This window comes from Eumetopias jubatus, unplaced genomic scaffold (assembly GCF_037043125.1).
Source record: "Eumetopias jubatus isolate StellerSeaLion01/CBP00866 unplaced genomic scaffold, mEumJub1_p1.0 scaffold_12, whole genome shotgun sequence".
NCBI lineage: Eukaryota > Metazoa > Chordata > Mammalia > Carnivora > Otariidae > Eumetopias > Eumetopias jubatus.
In genome coordinates, this window is record NW_028274818.1 from 110,796,340 (window position 1) to 110,816,667 (window position 20,328).

The window sequence follows — 20,328 nt, forward strand, 5'->3', positions numbered from 1 at the left end:
ACCAATCACACATGCGTAACATAAACGCGGGCAATAGAATCGTGGAGGGACCAGCGCCACCCCCAGACCAGTCGATACTGCACACGCCTCTACCTGTCCCACCTTAAGGTGGGACACAAACCATCAGCTTCAAGTCAAAATCCCAGAGACCCCGTCCACATCAGTCCACGCAGCGCCAACACGCACCCCGTCCGCGTCACTCCACACACCCCATCCACACCGGTTCACGCCTGTACACGCACCCCATCCGTGCCAGTTCACGCGTGTACATGCACCCCATCCGCACCGGTTCGTATGTGTACGTGCACCCCCATATCCGCGTTGGTTCATGCGGCGCCTACACGCACCCCGTCCGCGTCACTCCACACACCCCATCCGCACCGGTTCACGCGTGTACACGCACCCCGTCCATGTCAGTCCATGTGCGTACACACAAATATGCCCAAGTGCCCAGGCAGGGCGTCTAACACATGCTGTAACCAGCAGCTCCCTTTCAGTGCTAGGAGAAAGCTCTCAAGACCATTTCATATTAAACACCTGTACCTTTTGAATAAATACCTGTGTCTATCTCCCTAAAACTACAAAAAGACTTCAGAAATGGGACAATATTTAACAATAATCACCATAAAGTTGAGTAAGAAATTTTCAAGCTAATGGAACGGATAACTGAATTAAAAATGTATGGCTTCAGAGTTTAATAATTCTATTTTATGTAGAAATTATACATTATAATGTAAAATATTGCAATATTATATTTCTTTTGTAAGTTGGTGTAGTTGGTGAGACACCAATAATTCATTACTCAGAAAAGCAGACTGCAGGATAAACCTTTTAGGATCCATGTACCAGCAAATCAACACACCTTTTTATGGAAATAAAGGTTCTGAAAGGGAGTAAGATGTAGTCACACCCAAATCTGTCCTTCGGGAAGGATATATGGGATCTATAGCACACACAGGAGCCAGGGGTGGGAAGGTGCTTAGTTAAAGCTCATCGTCTGGTTCCCCCCGCCCCCCGGCCCCCCGCAGAGCTGTAGGAATCCCTGGAGCAACAGGAGGGTACAGGTGTCCCATCTAGACACACATGGGGGCGGTGCAGAGAGCCTGTGTCAATAAAATGAGGGGTGTGGGAAAAGATAGGCACCGTGAGTGTGTCAAGGGAAAGTCCATACTTCTAGCAGAATTCGGAGGGATGGACAAAGGTGCCAAACAAAAGCAGCCCACATATCACACCCCCAGGAAACCATCAGGGAAAGGGCCATTTAGATGGCCACAAAACAGCTCGGGGGCGGCACAGAGCCACACACACGGGTGGTCCCGGAAAGCAGGCGTCCTGCCGGCTTGAGCAGCTGCTGGGATGCTGACAGTTCACAAAGAGAAGTCCACCTGCACCAGGGCCCTGGCTCAACTGCGAGAGCACCCTAGCAGTAAGTCTCTCTGTCCTTAGGTGGCGCCAAGGGCCACCCAGAAAGAGCACTGGGAGCGTTTCCACCAGAAAGCCCGTAACTCGTGGTGCACACAGCGCTCCCTTGGGAATGATTGCTGGGTTCCACATTACAAGAAAACACACAAGACAAAATATAAATTCATCTGAAATTAACCTACCTAGCTGTTCTCAGCTTGGTCTGTTCTAATTCCTTCCGGATGGCCTAAAAAGTATGAGAAAGAACCTGTTTGAACAGGAGTTATATACTAACATTCCATAAATCACACACTTGATTAACATTGTATTTCTATATGGAACTACATGTATTTATCTGTGAATTTTTTCCCCCTCAGTTCAAAGCCCAGACCTGCCTACCACTTGGCAGGCGAGGGGTGTTTATTTTTTTAAGTAAAGGGTTTTTTGTTTGTTTTAGGGATTATACCATTTTTTTTTTTTAAGATTTTTTTTTAAGTAATCTCTACACCCAGCATGGGTCTTAAACCCACGACCCCGAGATCGAGAGTCACATGCTCTTCCGACGGAGCCAGCCAGCTGCCCCTCAAAGTAAACTTTTAGAAGACATACAACGTATAATCAGAGAGGTGCAGAAATCACACGGAACACCCTGATGGATTTTCAAAATGAGCAGCTCCTGTAGCACCCAGGCCAAGGAGAACATTGCCAGCACCTCTGGGAAGTCGTTTCTGAATGGGGAAGGACAAGGCCATGGCAGATTCACACATGGAGATAGGACTCATGAACAGGGTCCGTTCAGAGATGGGGGACTGACACCGCCACATCGGGGAGCCGCATCCAAACTCCAGCTGAAAGAGGTCAGAATCCCCATGGCACAAAATGAAGCGAGGGCTACGCTCCTGGCCTCTGGCTTCCTTCTCCAGCCCTCCCCTCCCCATGGATACCACGGATTCTGCGGTCAGTGGGTGACTGGAACTCGCCTGGATCCACGTGCAGGAACAGGGCAGCCGCCCCAACACCCCCAAGGCTGCGCCACGTCTGCCCCTGCATCCACGTGCCCAGGGACCCCGAATCAGAGCGCACCATAGTCTCTGTGGCTCAGATCAGGAAAAACATCCCGGCCTCCCCCTCTCTGCTTCACCGATATCTGATAATAACAGCTTTTTTGCCAGAAAATTAATGCTGTCTGTCAAAGATTCTTGCTCTACAAAGTCACTCTGCAGGAGGCTGTGTGACCTCAAGGAGAAACAAGGACTCAGGCCCCCTTGAAAAGATGCCTTGGAGTCCATGAAAAAGACACACTTGTGAAACATGAAAGCAGTAAACTGAGGTCCACGGGGCAAGAGGCAAGAGTCAGAAAGATTTTTCCTTGCAGGCTGAGGAGCGTAAGCACACAGACGGATGCGGATGCTCTCTCGCTGAGGAAAGGTCGAGATGCATACCTCTGACTTCTCTGTCAGTTTTCCAAGAACATCTTCTAGGTTCGAGAGGCGCAATTCGTGCTCCTGGTAGAAAGTCACGGCGTCAGTCTTGGAAAGGAACACAAGTGGGAGTTAAGCAATAGACAAAAAGACCTGGAAGTTGCTCCTGCACATGAACCCCAAACACGGGACCGCCTGGTCACAGCCTGGCCTGCCGTCCTGGGGGGGCCCCTCAGTGTCCACACGTCCACCCCTCACTAGAGCGCGCACATGCCTGTGCTCAGCAGAAGACACCCACGTGGGGGGCCCCCGTGTGAGGGAGAATGGGGGGAGGGGGACTGCGAGGAAAGACACACCGACCCGCTCACTGAGCTCACACACAGCACGCAACACAAAACGCAGTTCCGGGAAGGACCCGACCGGAGCACAGTCCTGCAGCACGGTTTACCAGGTGACTAAAGGGACTTACCAAGTGAGACAAGACAGTGACAAACGCATCAGAGAAGAGAGGGAACTGCTGAAAAACTGTAGTTTGTTCAAGCTACGTCCAACCAATTTGTTCAGCAATTCTTAGAAGGTGGAACAACACGGAAACTGTCAGAGTCCCTGGCAAAAGTCCCTCGAAAAGTCACTGCCAACTATCCACTCAGACGGCAGGGACGGGGGCACCGCATGCCCTGAGCGACTGAGACCCAGGCCACAACATACAGAGACACGAAGTAATTCGATACTTCCATTATTGGAAGTTGCGCTTGTTAATTACATCCTATCTCTTCCAAATTATAACTACAGTGAATTTATAAAAGTTTATATAAAAACAAGATTAAAAATGAAATAAACCAGAGCACAAGGACACAGGCTAGCTGGAAAGATGAACCCAGGTCGCTGACGCACAGAAAGGGCATCCACGAATGCAGCTGTGAGCTTTCTCGCCGTCTCTGCCTGCCACCCAACTCCATGCCAGAATGAGAGGGTCCACTCTCGCTGTCCACTAGCCACATGTGGCCATTGCAGCTGAGAAACTAGCTTCACACCGCCCCACACAGCTGGTGGCGTGCTGGATGGCACAGTGAGGAGCGTTGGGGGGCGCGGGGTGGGGAGTCCCAGGGGACCGCAGGGGTAAGACAAGCGTGGGGGGCCTTTTCAGAAGCAAGCTGGGAGGGCCCTGCATCAGGATTAGCATCACGGTCACACCTACGTACAGGTGAATAGTGGAGAAAGGGGTGAGAAGAACAGGATAAACCTGTACTTAGCTGATCTAATTTAGAACCTAGTTTTAAAGTGAGCCCAGACTGCCTAAGATTTGATAGTTTACAGAACACGACACAAACTGATGCTTGGTTGTTTTTTTTTTTTTTTTTTTTGAATGGTCATCTTTTTTCTCTGCAAGAGAAAGAAATCAACATAACTAAAGGTTGCCAGCTCACCACTTCTGTTGGTTTGTTTTAGGATTTCACCGTCATATCATCCCTGTGGTGGTGACAATATTTCAGAATGCCCCAGCTGAGAAACACTCCTGAAGATCAACATGTTTCCTGGCGTGACTCTATGCTCACCCAGGAAATGTCCTGTCTACAGGGACAGATTTCATGACCTGCCACCTACAACAATCCAGCTGTTTTGTTTTGTTTTTAAAGGTTTTATTTATTTATTTGGCAGAGAGAGAGAACAAGTAGGCAGAGAGGCAGGCAGAGGGAGAGGGAGAAGCAGTCTCCCCGCCGAGCAGGGAGCCCGATGCGGGGCTCGATCCCAGGACCCTGGGACCATGACCTGAGCCGAAGGCAGACGCTTAACCGACTGAGCCACCCAGGTGCCCCAGCTGTTTTGTTTTTAAAACAAACGAGCTTCAACCCTTCCTACTGTTCCATCTTGTCTGCAAAAACCAGCAAAGTTCTGTTCAACCATCCGACAAAGTTGTTAAATGGCCAATAAGAACAGACCAATCATAACTGTGTCAACTGGATCTGACCAAAATCATCTCAATTTTATGGTCAAGAAACTGAAAATCGGCAAAGACTGAGAAATCAATGCAGGACACCAAGTGTGCCTTGAGCAGATACGGGAACTCCAAGCATGGCCACCCGGGGCTATGTAGACAAGGTGCAAGCCTGCCCTGTCACCTTGGAGGTCCCCTTGCTAGCAGCACATTACAATGACAACTACTGATGTGCCTCGGGCCAAACCAGAGTCAAGGGTCATTCATTCACTATCAGGTGTAAGAAGACAGTGACTTGAAAGGTGGGAGGGGAGGTTGTAGTCAGGGGACGCTCGGCCTGGGGCCAAGTCTAGGTGGAGGCTCCAGGGACAAGAGCCAGGCTTGCTCAAGAGCACAGTGGGACCAGGCTTTGTGCAGGGCCTTGGAAAGGCTGGGAGTCCCCAGGCCAGAGACAGACTGCACCAGTGAGGCGGGGGGGGGGGGGGGGGGGGGGGACGTTGGGGGTTCCTCCTGGACTGTGGTGCGGACAGCTGAGGCGGGGAGGGGCTCTGAGACAAGAGACACGAGAAGCAGGCTGTTGAGGCAAGGGACAACACGTACGTTAAAGATTTCATTCCAAAGTACCTAAATATTTAATAAATACTCATTTTGGAACTTATGAAAATAAACATCAGCTTTGGGGAAAACTGACAATTCTTTCCTTGAGAACACCTAACAAACAAGACATTTTTGTTCAGGGTTCCACATGGAAGAGCAGCTCCTCTGAACTTCATTACCATGAGATTTTTTAGATCACAGATTTGAACATTTCAAATCACTGTTGATACAAAATGCAAATCAAATCACAGCTAACAGTGAAACTTCGCTGAACTATTATGTTCAATCCATTTTCTCAGTAAAATGTGCGTCAGGAACAATTTGCAGGCAGGGCACCAGGTCCCGTGGCTCCCAAGACAAGCCACCCACGGCAACTCCATCCCCAACACCCCAGCCCCCCAGCCCCCAGCGGGGCGCCCACTCCGCTGGTGTCCTCCGAGCTGTATAGTTCCCGGTCTCCAGCAAGCACCAGGAAACCACCCTGGCCCTCAGCAACTGCTCCCCACAGCCGAAGAGCACGACCACTTGTCACAGCAGCGCCGCTCCCGCTCCCGTTCTTCATCCCTAAAAAGAAAACAGACCCTCGAGAACCCACATTACCTGCGAGCCCGACAGTCTGTCGGCACCCATTTCCTGTAAGTGCTGCCCTACCACACGCTGAATCAGGGACAGCGTCCCCTCGCTACCGCCGTCCATCTGGTCCACCCGTGCCTGCAGTTTCTGAAGCACAGCAGCCAGTTCTCTAAGCTTCTCATCGTGGCTGCGACACTGTCCGGACAGCGAGGTCATCTGCCTTTCCACTTCGCTCATCCGATGCCAGTGGAAAGCCTCGTCACCAGCCTACAGCAGTGAGAGCAATCCCAATAGCACAAAGGGGCCATCAGGCCTGGCAACAAACCACCTCGGAGCACAGGATCACAGCGGAGCAGCCCCACGAGGAGTGTGGAGATGCTAAAGGACAGGACAGGGCCATGTCCGTCCTCAGGGATCTTCCTTACGGGGCAGACTACGGAGGCTTGTCTTTTCTTCTTCCCTTCCATATTTTCCAAAGTAATGCATACTACTGTTTTTTAAATTAGAATTAACTGAATGAGATTACTTCCATATGCATCACTTGAACTATCTCAGAACATCTAAGGAACTATAAAGCTTGCTTACTTGACATTTAACAACATTTTCTGAACCAGGGGGCCTGTTCTCTGAGGAACACAGACGGGGAATGCCACAGAAGAGAGCTTCTGTGTGGTTACCTCCGGCGGCTGGCTCAGGTGAGACGCGTCAGGTGTGACCGAGCTCTCAGGGCCGTCCGCCCGCTGGGCTCTGTACATGCGTGTCCAGCTGAGCACAGGCAGGCCTGAGAGGAAGTCTCCCTGGCCACACAGGGACAGACCTGCACCTGAAGGGGACAAGAGCCAGCTGCATGTGTGTACCATGCTCTGTGAAACAGGCACTGAAACGCTCACTTTTTGCCCTCATTTACATCTTCGCATGTAGAGATATTCATCGTGGAACTAAGTCAAAGTTTACTTACCTAGTAAAAGTAATAATGGAATGAGCAAGATTAAAAACTTGCAGATATTTCGAAGGCACCTAGGAATAAAAAGAAAAATTTTAACTTGGATATAAGAAAACTCAGGGTCACCATTCTATTTTACTTCTCTAGGTAATTTTATACAAAATAACCACGCTCTTATTTTAAGATGAAAGTTTCAGTATTAGAAACGCAGTTACAGGGCGCCTGGGTGGCTCAGTCGGTTGAGCGACTGCCTTCGGCTCAGGTCATGATCCTGGAGTCCCAGGATCGAGTCCCGCATCGGGCTCCCTGCTCAGCAGGGAGTCTGCTTCTCCCTCTGACCCTCCCCTCTCTCATGTGCTCTCTCTCTCTCTCATTCTTTCTCTCAAATAAAATCTTAAAAAAAAAAAAAAAAAAAGAAACGCAGTTACAATTGCTTGCTTTTTTTTTTTAAGTAGGCTCCGTACCCAATGTGGGGCTCGAACTCAAGACCCTGAGATGAAGAGTCACACGCTCTTCCAACTGAGCCGGTCAGGTGCCCCAGAAAGGCAGTTACGGTGTTATCTACAAGGTGTGTATAGGTGTACAGGGGCACCTTTCTATAAAATAGTGTCCCCTGGCCCATAGTAACAAACACATTCACTACTGATTCTCATGGCACCATGATGGGCACTAAAGGACCTTGGCTACTGGCCCACTAAGGTCACCTGGGGACGGGTGAACTGCCCCAGAGTTAACCAGACCCTCTCTCCCAGTCCTCACCACAGCCCTCCCGATCTGTGTAATCCCTGACAAGGCAACTCACTCCTATACACTGTGATTTTAAGAATGACAGCTGCCTTCCCTTTCTCAGAGGAATGGCTTGAAAAATTACATAAAAATATGAAAACACTTTGTAAAATATAAAGTGATATAAAAAAGGCAAGACATTAATATACCAAACTATAAAAACAACGTAAATATAAGCTAAAACATTATAAAAAAATCAAAGTTATATTCTGCAATGAGCACAAAGTCAGTTCTTAAAAAACACCCAGTTGACATGATATTGGTTTCCTTACCTTGTAAGAAGAAACACATTCAGCCAAGAAATCAAAGTAACAAACTGGTACCATCCAATCCCTAGCCACCAGTATATTCCAGAGGCTGCCTTCCCTGAAAGAGAACACACCAAACATTCTAAAGAAATGTTCTTTGGAAAATCAAACTCCTAAATGGACTGTTTTTGTGAAGGTCAAGCGAGAAGCACAAGGACATCTGCTAACAAATACTATGTAAGTATCTGAAAAGGAAGTTAGGGGTGATGCATATTGAGAAGAGTGTCCATGTACTCAAACACAGGAATGTTGAGAAGCACACAAAGCGAAGCGGATACACAGAGCAGGCTACAAATGAGGCAACACCAAATCCATGCATTCTCCATTCCAGTTCAACGGAGCAGGTGGACTTCCGCAGCAGGGAAACAAAGAACGCTCATGCACCCAAAGCACTATGTTAGCACTTCTTTAAGGAATCAAGAATGAAACATGTTCTATCAAGGAGCAAAGCATGTACCCCAAAATGACACTTCCCTTTGGTTGGATCAATCATTAACTGCAGGTGCCTAACTGCCCAAAGACTTGGCAGAGAATGCTAACAGAGAAAGCCAAAATAACCACCTGGAGCTACTACGGCCAACCAAAGAACCGACAACAGTGTCTTCGACACGGACCATCCGGAAGCACCGATCCTTTGCAGCGTCTGCACCAACAGGTGACCTGTGACAGATGACATGTGTGCGGGAGGGGCACACTCAAAACATACACCAGAAAACCCACTCTCCATACTTACAATACAGCAACAAACTCCCCCTCGTATGCATCTTACCAAAATTCCCTCAAGTCAGCTCAGAGTCTCTTCTCAGGGGGAAAAAAACCATTTTAAGACTAAGCAAGACTCTGAAATTTACTTATGAAATTCTATTACACTCTGAATGGTTGTTCACTTCTTCCTGCAGATACTTAAAATGTGAAACGCAGACTTCCCTGTGAACTTCCCTGGGGGTGGGGGGCCACGGGCAGTGCCCCCCAGCGCAGTGTTCACAGTTGGTACCCCCACAACTTGCAGATAAAACTCTGCAGACACCAGCAGTCAGCTCCAGGTGAGACCAGGAGGGCTCATTACACCAAGACCATTCTAAAAGCTAACATTTTCCAGTGAAAAAGTATTTGGGGATTACAAATGGTAGTACCACTGGATGACAGAATAAGACAATAAATTTTGTATCAAACATCACACATTATATAAGGCAGAAAACTGCTTATGAAATCCATTTTGTTTCAGTTTTTTATGAGTACCTGCTGAAAGTTATATGCTCCTATAAACATTTGTGTGTTGAGACTCCTGACGCTATCCTTGAGGTGAGAAGAAACATGGTTTAAGTGGATTCTTTAATCTATCACTTTGTTTTATTACCAATTAAGAGACCATTATTTTTGAAGCTCAACTTAAAAAAAAAAAAAAAGGCTGTCTAAAAAAGATGCCCCTTTGGCAAGAAACTTACAGGTATAAATTGGAAACCCTCTAACTCCACATGCACGCCTCCGTGTGTGGCAAAGGCTCAGGACACGGCAGTCACCGGATTGAGGCTGTGTGTCTCAGCGACCGGGCACGGACAGGACAAGTGGCTTCTTTTCGGATCAACTCCCCCGCGGGAGTGTGACCAGCCTTTCTAACTTGACTGCACCTCAGGCAAGCTACTTTTCAGACATGTAACTTATACTAAATACATTTACAAAGAAGTTTTTCAAGAGAGACGTTCTCTGTATTTCAAGCTAAAGTTGGTATTATTCCTGTCCGTTTTTAACAAGCATTTGACTTGCCAATACAAACAAGGAGCTACAGCATTTGTGAAGAACATGATAAAAGCAAAATAAAAAGGTACAAACAACAACCTGCATAAGAAAAGATGTGCCCAATGGCCCCTGCTACCCCTTCTGGCCTCGAGGACTGCGAGCGGATGGCTGTGTGCGTCTCAAGGAGCCCCTTCCTCCTAGAGTCATCACCTGTGGGCGCTGGTGACAAGCAGTTAATTGGACAGATTACTATGCAAACCTGGTCAACGGAACTGTGCACAACAATGGCAGTTTGAGAAAATTTGGAAACTCAATTACGCAAAAAAAGAAAAAAAATCAAAGAAAATGCAATCTGGTGGCTCCTGCCGTCTATTGTTAAGGGTTCAGCAAGTTTGCACGCGCAAGGGGGCGTCTGTTCTGTGTCTGCAGCCCCGTACTGCCACCTGTGGGGAGCTGCCACCACTGCCCCGCGAGCCCACGCGCCAGGACGCCATACTTACACAAGGACTCCCCTTTCACACTGAGGTGGCCGTCCTCTCTGAGAAGCCCTCCTACATTCACTGTCCCACAGTGACTGGAATGAGCTGCAATACACGCAAAACAGGCTCAGAGAGTTCAGATGCTTCCCAGACGCCGACGGGGCCGCACGGTCAGAGAGAGAGCATGCAAGACCAAACCCCACCGGCTTATGTGTGCAGGCGAGGCAAGGGGGGGCGGTGCGGGGGGCAGGTGGTAGGGCTGGGCTTAGGGAGAAGAGAGGTTAAAGCCCCACCTGGCTGAACAAGGCACCACAGCCAATGCAACACAGAGACAGGCCCGCTTAAAAATGGCTGTAAACAACTACATTCTAAACGTCATTCAAATAAATTGTTTCTGCTTTAAAAAGGCAGTAAGAATCAAAACTCAAGTTTTTAAAAAATGACTTTAAAAATGTTGAAACGCTGCTCCCCTTTCAGAAAACAGAACAGTACAAACGCATAAAAACTTCCATCAGCGCAGAAAGACCCCAGAAAAGCGCCACAAGAAAGTCTGCTTAATGAGAGCACAAGAGGAGAAACGTGGAGGAAGCGCCACGCTGGAAAGGTAGTGTTTTCTCCACCTTGAAAGTATTATTAGGTGGAAAAAGGAGGAAAAAAATGATTTAAATACCTTTTGATTCATGGCTTTTTGACTTATAGCTTTTTGATTCACGATCTTTTGATTCATAACTTTTCAATTTGTAATTTTCTGATTCATAATTGAGCTTCATTAAAACCATTCGAAAAAGCTGGACTAAGAATGATGACAAGGATGACGAAGTGTCCTTGGCCAGCCACAAAATCCTATCCATGTGGACAGGGGCACCGCCTATTGAAAAACCGTGAACACAGTTATTTCTTCCCACAACGTCAACATTTACTCCCCCTGGAAAGTCAGATAGCCAAACTACTCATTGGGGCAAAGCAGAATCAACCTTTCACGTGTCCATCAGAGATGACAACTTGGGAAGAGCCGTAATGACAAACATCGCTCTGCCCCATGTGACACAAGTCACCTCCTGACGGAGACAGAGCTACACAGCGGTCCCGTGCCAGAGAGCTGAATACCAAGTCTCGGTCACAGGCGAGCCTGCACATAAGAGCCCGTCTGAGGTGACTGCACCCCAATCCTGCTTACATACACTCCAAAGTCCAGATACCCGCTCAACAACCACCCACTGTCCTCTGTCACCTGCCTGGAAAAGGACCCCCAGACGCGCCCAGCAGCTTCAGAGACGCCTGCTGCAGCAATGGGGACACTACAGAAACCGCCGGCGTGAGCACCTGCAAGGAGCAGGTCCGTTACGGAAGCCCACTGTCCTCTGCTACGTGTCATTAGTGCAGCTTCAAGATACAACAGGATCCCCGACAACTTTTCTTCTGTTAACCTGAAATGTGTAGGGTGATCCTCTACAAGCTACAGTTGCTAGAAATTTTTATTCCACAGAGTGTAGACCCGGGAGTGCTTCTGACACTGGTCCACTCCCTCTCCTGGCTTGGGGAGCCCTGCGTGAGTTCAGAATGTACGGCGTGAGGCCAGCTGGAACCGGTAAAGTCTGAGAGGGAGGGATTTTAAAGAAATAAGTTTTTTCTTTTTTTTTTTTTTCCCAAATAGCCTACTTAGTAGCCTGTTGCTGACTTGGAGTGCTGTATCAAAACATCCCTAGAAGCGTGGCTAGCCTCCCCTCCCCCCACCCCCAGCATCAGCGCCAAGCATCTCCCACTGTGCCTCTGCCCATCTTTCACACGGCACTGAAAATTTCCCGTGAAGCTTCGGAAAAATACAAAACGTTTATGAAGAGGTAATACATGGTCTGTTCCACTGATAATCAAAAACACTGAAATTCCATTTTTCACCCATGGAACGGGATAAATTGTGAAAACATGAACAAATGAAGAAATGGCAAGAGCACACAGAATGAGGACCTTCACACTGCCACCGCAGGAGAGCAATCTGGGTCAGTCTTTTGGGAAGTCGATTGGAAGAATCTATTCAAACTGAAATTGCACAAGGACTTTTTTTTTCCCCCAGCAGTGATATTTATTTAGGAGCTGCAGACTGGAACAGCTTTTTAAGTATTTAATTGCTAGCTACAGTTTCTTCAGGAGAGTGGCTGCCGTGGGGAGCCACCCAGCATAGGAAGAGCGCGTGCGCAGCCCCCCACCCCGCCGCCAGCCGTGTCCAGGCAGCGTGCGGGCTCAAGCTGCAGCTGCTCACAGCGTCTACTGCCGTGCCCAAAGGAGGCAGGCACCTAAGTCCTGATTTCTCTAAAGCCTGAGGCTGGTTCAGTAAGCTACGTGCTAATCTAAGCCACCAAGACAAATGACAATTTTTCAAAAACCTATCCTAAGGCTTTGACCTTATCCTAAAATAATCCCCCAACAGAAGTTTTAAGTTAAGAGCTGCCATAGGCAAGACAGAGAACATGGAAGACACTCTGTTTTCCATCTCTGATTTCCTGGGTGCCTCCCTGTGAGGCCCGGGAAGGCCCTGAGGGCCCAGCTTTCCATGCTTCCCGGGAGGAACCTAGTCTGTCTGCGTGCAGACATCCCATCTGTACCCTGCTCTGTAGAGCCTGGATGACCCAAGGAAAAGACTTCCAAGCCTTTTAAAAAGTCTTTTTGATGTGAACCAGAAATCCACGTTTTGTCAAGGCTGCACTTCCCCTGAACCTCAAAACATTTAGGACTCAGAAACCGCACGGCTCAAGTGGGTTGGTAAGCTCAAATGCATCTGTTCTACTTCTAATTTGTCTACCCTAGGGAAGGATTCGCCCGTGTACACAAATACATACACACGAGGAAACACACCCAAAGAACATTGTTTCTAGAAGCATACACAGGGGTGCCTGGGTGGCTCAGCTGGTTCAGCGTCCGACTCTTGACTTCAGCTTAGGTTGTGAGATAGAGCCCTGTGTCAGGCTCTGTGCTCAGTGCAGAGTCTGCTTGAGACTCTCTCTCTCTGCCTCTCCCCCTGTTCATGCATGTGTATGCCAGTGCGCTCGCTCACTCACTCTAATAAAATCTTTAAAGCATACCAACAGAAAACACATGAATGTCCATCTAGATGGACAATGATTAAATACATTTTGATATAACCATAAATGCAATATTAGTTAAGAATCAGAAAGAATAAAGTCCATCTGAATTGGCATATGAAATGAAGTTGCAAAGCCATATCCGTACTATGATAGCGTTTAAACAAACCGCGCATTTCTATAGGCGCACAAAAGCAAAATGGAGGTGGTAGTCGCACATTGTGAATGTACGAAAAGATGCCATTGGATCGTATACTTTAAGATGATTAACTGTTAATTTTATGTTATGTGCATTTTACCTCATTTTAAAAGCAGAAGAATTCGCCACGATCTCTTACTATTAGCACCAGTTCCCTCTGGAAGGGAGACCAGAGGAGGATGGGGAAGGACAAAGGGAAGGAACTTCTTTTATCTGTACCATTCCAAGATTTTACAACCAGAATAAGTAAAAACAAAAATAAAGACAGAAAATGTGTGGGGTGTTAATAATTCATGCTCGAGAAGAGTTGTACATATTTTCGGTAACTGTGGTAACGTGTGACAATTCACACAGTATGGTCTCCACAGGCAACCATGGGAGCAAGCGGGCTGGACCCAGCGTGTAGTGTGGTCACCTCTGGGTGGTAGGTCCCAGGCGATTTTAATTTTCTTCCTTGTGCATGTCTGGGATTTCCAAATGTTCTTTGATAAATGCTTTACCCAAATAATTAGGAACAGATGTTTTTAAATTAGTGTTGGTCGTAATCACTATTATAATTTAAAAGACCAAGAAAGGTGATAAGCAGAGGCCCAAAGCAGATAAAAATATAGCTTGTTTTCCCCTCAAAAACATTCAAGACCAATTCAAGCTAAAGACTTCCAGAGGCTACTACCAAAACCACACCCAGCACTCTTCCATCTGGGCTGAGCTCAGGCCATCGACCCCCATCCACAGCCTCAGGATGAAGACAGCTGGCTGTCGGGAATACAGACATGACCTCTATTATGATGCGAGTGAGGGGCTGCAGGAAAGCAGGGACTGTTTCTACACGTGCTCACTGGTCTGTGAGCACAGATACCGCAGGAGGTTATGGATGGTGGAACATGCTTTTACTATCCTCCTCTTGGTGATGGCATGCTTCAGAAACGCAGCCTCAACAAAGCCAGACACATGACATGTTTGATGGTTGCCCGGAGTTCAGTCAGGTGCCAGGCCTGGCTCCCAAGCTCCACCCGGACAGTTAGCCCTCAGGAGGTGGCACAGTATCTCGGGAGAGCACCCTGGAGGCCAGATGCCTGGGTCCAGATCCCAGCTCCCTCACTTAACTATTGAGCTTCTTAAGCTAGCTAAAGCTCAGTGTGCTGGTCTAGAAGATGTGGAGAGCAACAGGACTGCAGGGCTGGGGCGCAGGCCAGGGAGAGCCAGAGAGTGCCCCGCGATGCTGGCCTCTGCAATCCAAAAGGTGTTGGAACCAATTCCTCGGACCGACTCTGCCACCTCCCCCTCCCGCCTCCCCGTTTTGATACATTAATGCCAACACTGTCAATAACCCAAAGTAGACAAACCCAGAAACCTGAGCCACAAGGATAAGATGGAAAGAACTCTCAGTCCTGCTACTACCATCCTTCATTTTGTCAAAATAGTCATTTGAAAAATACTGAGTGCCCTCACGTGCAGGGCACAGCCAGGAACACAGTGACAGACAGATGACAGGTCCGCCCTTCTGGATCCCTGCCCACCTGAGTATGCTCTCGAGCCTGGCCACGCAGACTGGCACTTGGCTTAAAACAGACTGGGGACCGCAGACTTGGAAACCAGGGCTCCCTGGCCTCTCCGTGACCACAGGGTAGGGAATCATGGACAGGCATGGGTCCCCAATCAGCAGGGACGTCTCAGCCGTGTAATGGAACCTGGACGGGGATCTGTCGCTATGCTCTCCCAGGGGACCCAGGCAAAGAGGAGAGGCAGCAAGCACCCAACCCAGGAGGGTGCCCCCCAGGCCTGCTTGGAAAAGCTGTGGCAGGCCCAGTGGGTCCAGGGCCAGCTCCGAGGGCCTTTCTGTTCAAACAAATGCAGCCCGGCCTTGGAAGCCCACTGCCGCTGGTGAACGGGCCACGGGCACACAGTAAATGACTGCTGCCAGCACCCACCCCAGCCCTGCACATTCCCGAGGAACCCCGAGCTCATGGACTCTTACGTAACCACAGAGACCACACGCTCCTCATCTCACGGGCATAAACCGCCACCAAGCTGTTCCTCCCACTCACGGGAGTGTCCGTGACCTCGCGTGAAAACAAAGTGGTCACACGCTGCCACCAGGTTTCCCTGAAGGGGGGTCTGCCTCTGCTCACCCAAAGCTCAAATTCACAGAATTTCAGACACTACGAACCACAAAAAATGTAAATCCAAAGAGGATGAATAGGAACAAAGTTCATTTTTGGTGCATTTCTTAAACTTTTATCAGACGATTTTGAGTTTAAGTCAATGACAGGAAACAGTGCAGATGCCAAGAGGCTTATAAAACCAGGTTTATAAAAAATGTTTGGACAGGAAATCTTTTTCTAACCTTTCAAAGAGACAGACTCAGGTTTCTGGCTCGTGTCCCTCGAGTACAGCCTTGGCGACGGCCCGAGGGGTGCAGAGTGCGCGGTGAGCGTGTCCTTGCGCTCGGACAGCAGGAGGCAGTCACTGCACGTGTAGCCGTTGCTCCTGGTGGCTTCTGCTGCCAGGTCCCCGTTTCCCTGAGTGGCAGCTTTATTTCCACCTAAAGTTTGCAAAAAAGTAGAGGGAACCAGTTTATCACAATCTACAGATACCTAAAAAAAAAAAAAACTTCCATCTTGAAAAATGGGTAGAAAAAAAGGACTAAAATAGTTACCTTTAAGATCTCCATCGTCGTCAAGACCTAAAACATACACACGTGTTTGCTCATGAGCTCGAATTATCACAACAAAGCCCACACACACAAAAAGTAAAGGTTACAATGATTAATAAATCAGCATTTTGGCAACGGTCAAGATTTATTCCCTGAGATGCCTGCAACTAATGGAAATTCCTCCAGATATATACAGGCATGATCTTCTGAATCAAGGTGGAAGCACATCTCTGGAGAGAGCGCCTCCACACACCTGCAGGCACACACCCGTACCTTTGAGCTCACACCTGCATGCACACACACACACCTGCACACGTGCCTCTGCACACATACCTGCACGCGCACACACACCTGGAGAACAGGCAGGAAGACAAGACCCCAGTATGGAGAGGCAGAAGCCCCACCAGCACCCTCTGCTTCCGGCATTGCCGGGGAACCACCCTTGCTAGTTGAGTCAAACGGAGCAAGCACCAATCCCAATGCTGCCTCAAATTAGCACACAAACTTTTGGGAGCTGATCTGCATCTTCTCATCTCCTCAAAGGGGCCGAACAGAACATGGAGTGGACACAAGCAAGCAGCTGCATGTCTCTGTGGCCGTCACCCTGCCAGGGGCAAGGACAGGGTCACACTGTTGCTGCTTTAGATAAGAAGGTTCATGAGCCACACTGCTTCCTAGTGTCAATTCGTCCACACGGGGTGGACGAATTGTCCTTTCTAAGGACTCAAAAATACTGCGTCTGCCTTGTTGCTGAGAGCGGTCTGGAACCTGAAATTAGATCAGTGGATTTTTCTAACAACCATGCTTCCCCATCCTACAGAAGTAACACGTCTAGAAAAAGAGTTATCAGATTACAACCCGACCACTTCAGCTGGTTCCATGTCACAACTGATTACGCGTGAGCGCAGCCAGCAGAAGCAGCAGGTGTTTGGAAGCCGCTGCCTGCATTCTGAACTTGAGTCTATAGGAAACCTCGGACCTTCCTGCAGCTTCTCCCATCCTGTAAGGGGCAGACGACTCACCCCAGAAGTGGTCCACTTTGGTCTGTTCGCGGATCAGAGACTCATCCAGCACCGGAGGCCGGAGGCAGGCCACACCTGAGAGCGTGCTAGCAACGCTCTGGCCCACGGCGCAGGACACGACCTTCCTCGAGGTGTGGTTTATACTAAGAGCTGGCTTGCTTGCACTCCTGCGCTGCTTTACTGTTCTAAGAGAAAAGAATAAAAGGAAAAAGTTTATAGACTTTTTTCTTATAGTAAATACAAAAGGATTCTATTTTACCAACACAAAATCTTTGAAAACAAATACAGTATTTTTAAGGCCATTTTCTTATGTCTTCTCTGCTGTAATGAAACACCCATTAACCTGACACAGGAATCCTGAAGCTGGGGTCCCAGAGCTGCTTCTAAAATTGTACACACAAGACAGTTTTCCAATTATTTTGGGTCCCACAACCCAAAAGTGGTTAAAACCTAAAATAATCTAATAAAGACTTAAAAAATTATGATTTATAAATTTAATCCCTCCCCTTTCAGAATAAGTGTGTGCACGCACACATCGCTTGATTTCTCAGTCCCTGGTAAAGATGGAATGGCATTAAGGACAGCAAGGAAAGGCTGCACAGATAACAACAAAGCCCCTAAAAACAAACTTTATGAATGTCAGCACCAGGCTGGGGCAGGGAGAAGATCCTCCCTCCGCAAGGGAAGGAGCCAGGACACAGTGAAGCACCGCTGTGTGTGAGCAAACCACACCCACACACGGGCTGTGGCCTTGCCCAGTAGCAGAAAACCAGCCTGGCTGCAGCGCCACGCACACATGGAGTCGACTGGGGCCCTCAAGTGCATTTCTTGAGCCTACTGAGCTGCAATCCTATTCTCCTATTCTCTAAATAACCCACACTGAGTGTGAGGCACGTGGGGCCTTGGCCGCCAACGCCCAGCCTGGCTCCAAGTTGGCATTCCACCACCTCTCTTCATAGGAACCACCCCAATCCTGAGTGAAAGATGACCCTTCAGACTGGATATTCGTCTTTCTTATGTCTTTCTTATGTGAGCAATAGAACCACCCCAATCCTGAGTGAAAGATGACCCTTCAGACTGGATATTCGTCTTTCTTATGTGAGCAATAGAACACTATCTCGAAATGGCACAAAGATTTTGCAACTGTTTCTTCTTGGGTATGCACATGTGATGGGCACATGGAGAGCTCAGAAATCAAGCGAACGCAATCACGAATGGAGGTGAACAGCTAAACTTCATGGATGCGTCTGTTAGTTCACACAGATTTTAATAAAGAGACCAAGTGTTGGGCTCCTGGGTGGCTCAGATGGTTAAGTGTCTGCCTTCGGCTCAGGTCATGATCCCAGGGTCCTGGGATCGAGCCCGGCATCGGGCTCCCTGCTTGGCAGGAAGCCTGCTTCTCCCTCTCCTACTCCCCCTGCTTGTGTTCCTTCTCTCGCTGTGTCTCTCTCTGTCAAATAAATAAATAAAATCTTTAAAAAAAAAAAAAAAGAGACCAAGTGTTAACAATGCAGACAGAGCTCATCCACGGTGCCACAGGATCGTCTGGTAAGGCTACCCCCCACAGACAATGCTGGAGGCCAGCTCCAGGGTGCCCATGCTCCTCCCCAGGGTCTGAGCACAAGGCCAGAGAACCAGAAATCTTCGCCTGCACAAGAAGGTCGACACCAGCAAGCCACATGGTCCAGGATTAGGTTCAGTCCTTATTTGCAGCACATCTACGACTTTAGGTGTGAATTTCCATGGTGTACATACATATCCTTAGACGCAAGAGTGTGGTTTTGCAGACTAGAAAGCTTGTACATTCGGTTTTCATGGTGTTAGAGCATGTTTGGGAACACAGGATGCAGTGCTTACCTGGCCGCTCGGTCCTTCAGGGACACGGTGCTACTGGTGCAGGAGTGAGCGTCCCCAGCCTGGCCATCCTCCACGGCACACGTGGTGGTGACCAGCCGCAAACTACGGCGGGACATTCTTGGAGAATCGAACACGGGGTCCAATCTGTGCTCAGTCTCGAAAGCCAGAGCATCAGAAGAATAACTCGAACTAGAAGGAAAAAAACTTGTCAGAGATAAATAACGCAGAGTTTCTGAAACATACTGAGCAAATAATGAACAGAACATGTACTGATCTAGTGCAGATTTTAAAGACAGCCATTACTGTGTGATGACTTTTCCACAAAGCAGAAGTCACCCAAATTGGTGGACAACTGATGCTCACCACAGACGTGCTCTGGCCACACCATCTATGAGATAAAGTCCCCAGGCACCCAAATATTTCAGTCTAGAGCTGACCCTAACCTGCTTTAGGATGTGCTCACAAGAACCTCCACCTAGATGTGTGGTGATTAACATAACAATAAAAAATTAAAAAAAAAAAAGAACCTCCACCTATGGGGAACTAGGTCAACATCACTAAAAAATCAGAATGCATTTACTAGTAGGCTCTATGCCTGATAGAGCAGTTAAGGAAACAGTGACCATGTGACAGCTAATCCCTTAAGGAGAAAAGCAGCCAGACACTGGGCAGTACGTAACGCTACTTTGCGTCTAACTCAACCATAAAGCCAGACACAAGCTTGTCACAAAGTCACTTCAATACCCTTCCACGTAATCATCTCAAACTAAAAGATGCATTCTTTTGTGCTGTCAGCAAATTCTTCCAGATCAAGACACGTTAACTGAGCACCTATTGTGTGCCTCCACTGGGAAGGGCATCGCACTTCCGGATCTGCCCAGACCATCCAGGTGACGACTGTGTGGTCACCACCAGTGAGGACTCCACACCCACAGCTAGAGATGAGCCACGCTCGGCAGGGAAGGTGCTGTGGGCAGAGGGGCCTGGCCAAAGACAGCAGCAAAGCGGGCAAGAAGGCAAACTTGGAAGGCTGAGGAGGGGCTGCCCACCCTGCTGGAGGGGGCCTGTGTTCTGCAGGCCCCCTTACCCACACGGAGGTGTCCAGGGAGCAGGACAACAGCGCCCTCTGGAGAGCAGACTGGGCTGAGCACCTGGAAATCAAGAGGAGCCACGAGGCTCTCAAGGAAAGGAAGTGGGCTAAGGACAAGTTTGTCTTATGTTTTAGATTATAAAAGTATTTTCAGAATCATGTTCACCATAAGTGTTATTAGATCTGACACTAAAAACTCTTCAAGCGAACCGACAGTAAGTAAACACCAGCTGCTCCCAGCCATCC

At 48.5% G+C, this 20,328-nt stretch overlaps 1 protein-coding gene across 7 annotated transcripts in view; it reads right to left on the reverse strand.

Moving 5' to 3' along the window:
• The window catches only part of SUN1 (Sad1 and UNC84 domain containing 1), a 52,717-nt gene that overhangs the window by 12,475 nt on the left and 19,914 nt on the right, over window positions 1-20,328 (reverse strand). For 3 of the 7 annotated variants that reach the window (XR_003607363.2, XM_028091826.2, XM_028091832.2), the window contains 14 exons: window positions 18,993-19,181; window positions 17,136-17,320; window positions 16,117-16,143; window positions 15,805-16,002; window positions 10,852-11,049; window positions 10,203-10,286; window positions 9,802-9,921; window positions 8,527-8,625; window positions 7,930-8,023; window positions 6,887-6,945; window positions 6,606-6,751; window positions 5,956-6,195; window positions 2,844-2,930; window positions 1,605-1,648 (listed from right to left, as the gene is read on the reverse strand). Coding sequence is in view for 6 of the 7 variants with exons in the window: in XM_028091826.2 (XP_027947627.1) it covers window positions 1,605-1,648; window positions 2,844-2,930; window positions 5,956-6,195; window positions 6,606-6,751; window positions 6,887-6,945; window positions 7,930-8,023; window positions 8,527-8,625; window positions 9,802-9,921; window positions 10,203-10,286; window positions 10,852-11,049; window positions 15,805-16,002; window positions 16,117-16,143; window positions 17,136-17,320; window positions 18,993-19,181 (1,770 nt within the window). In the remaining variant the exon portion in view is untranslated. The remainder of the gene's footprint in view (window positions 1-1,604; window positions 1,649-2,843; window positions 2,931-5,955; window positions 6,196-6,605; window positions 6,752-6,886; window positions 6,946-7,929; window positions 8,024-8,526; window positions 8,626-9,801; window positions 9,922-10,202; window positions 10,287-10,851; window positions 11,050-15,804; window positions 16,003-16,116; window positions 16,144-17,135; window positions 17,321-18,992; window positions 19,182-20,328) is intronic. The other 4 variants (XM_028091828.2, XM_028091829.2, XM_028091830.2 and 1 more) reach the window with 4 other exon arrangements.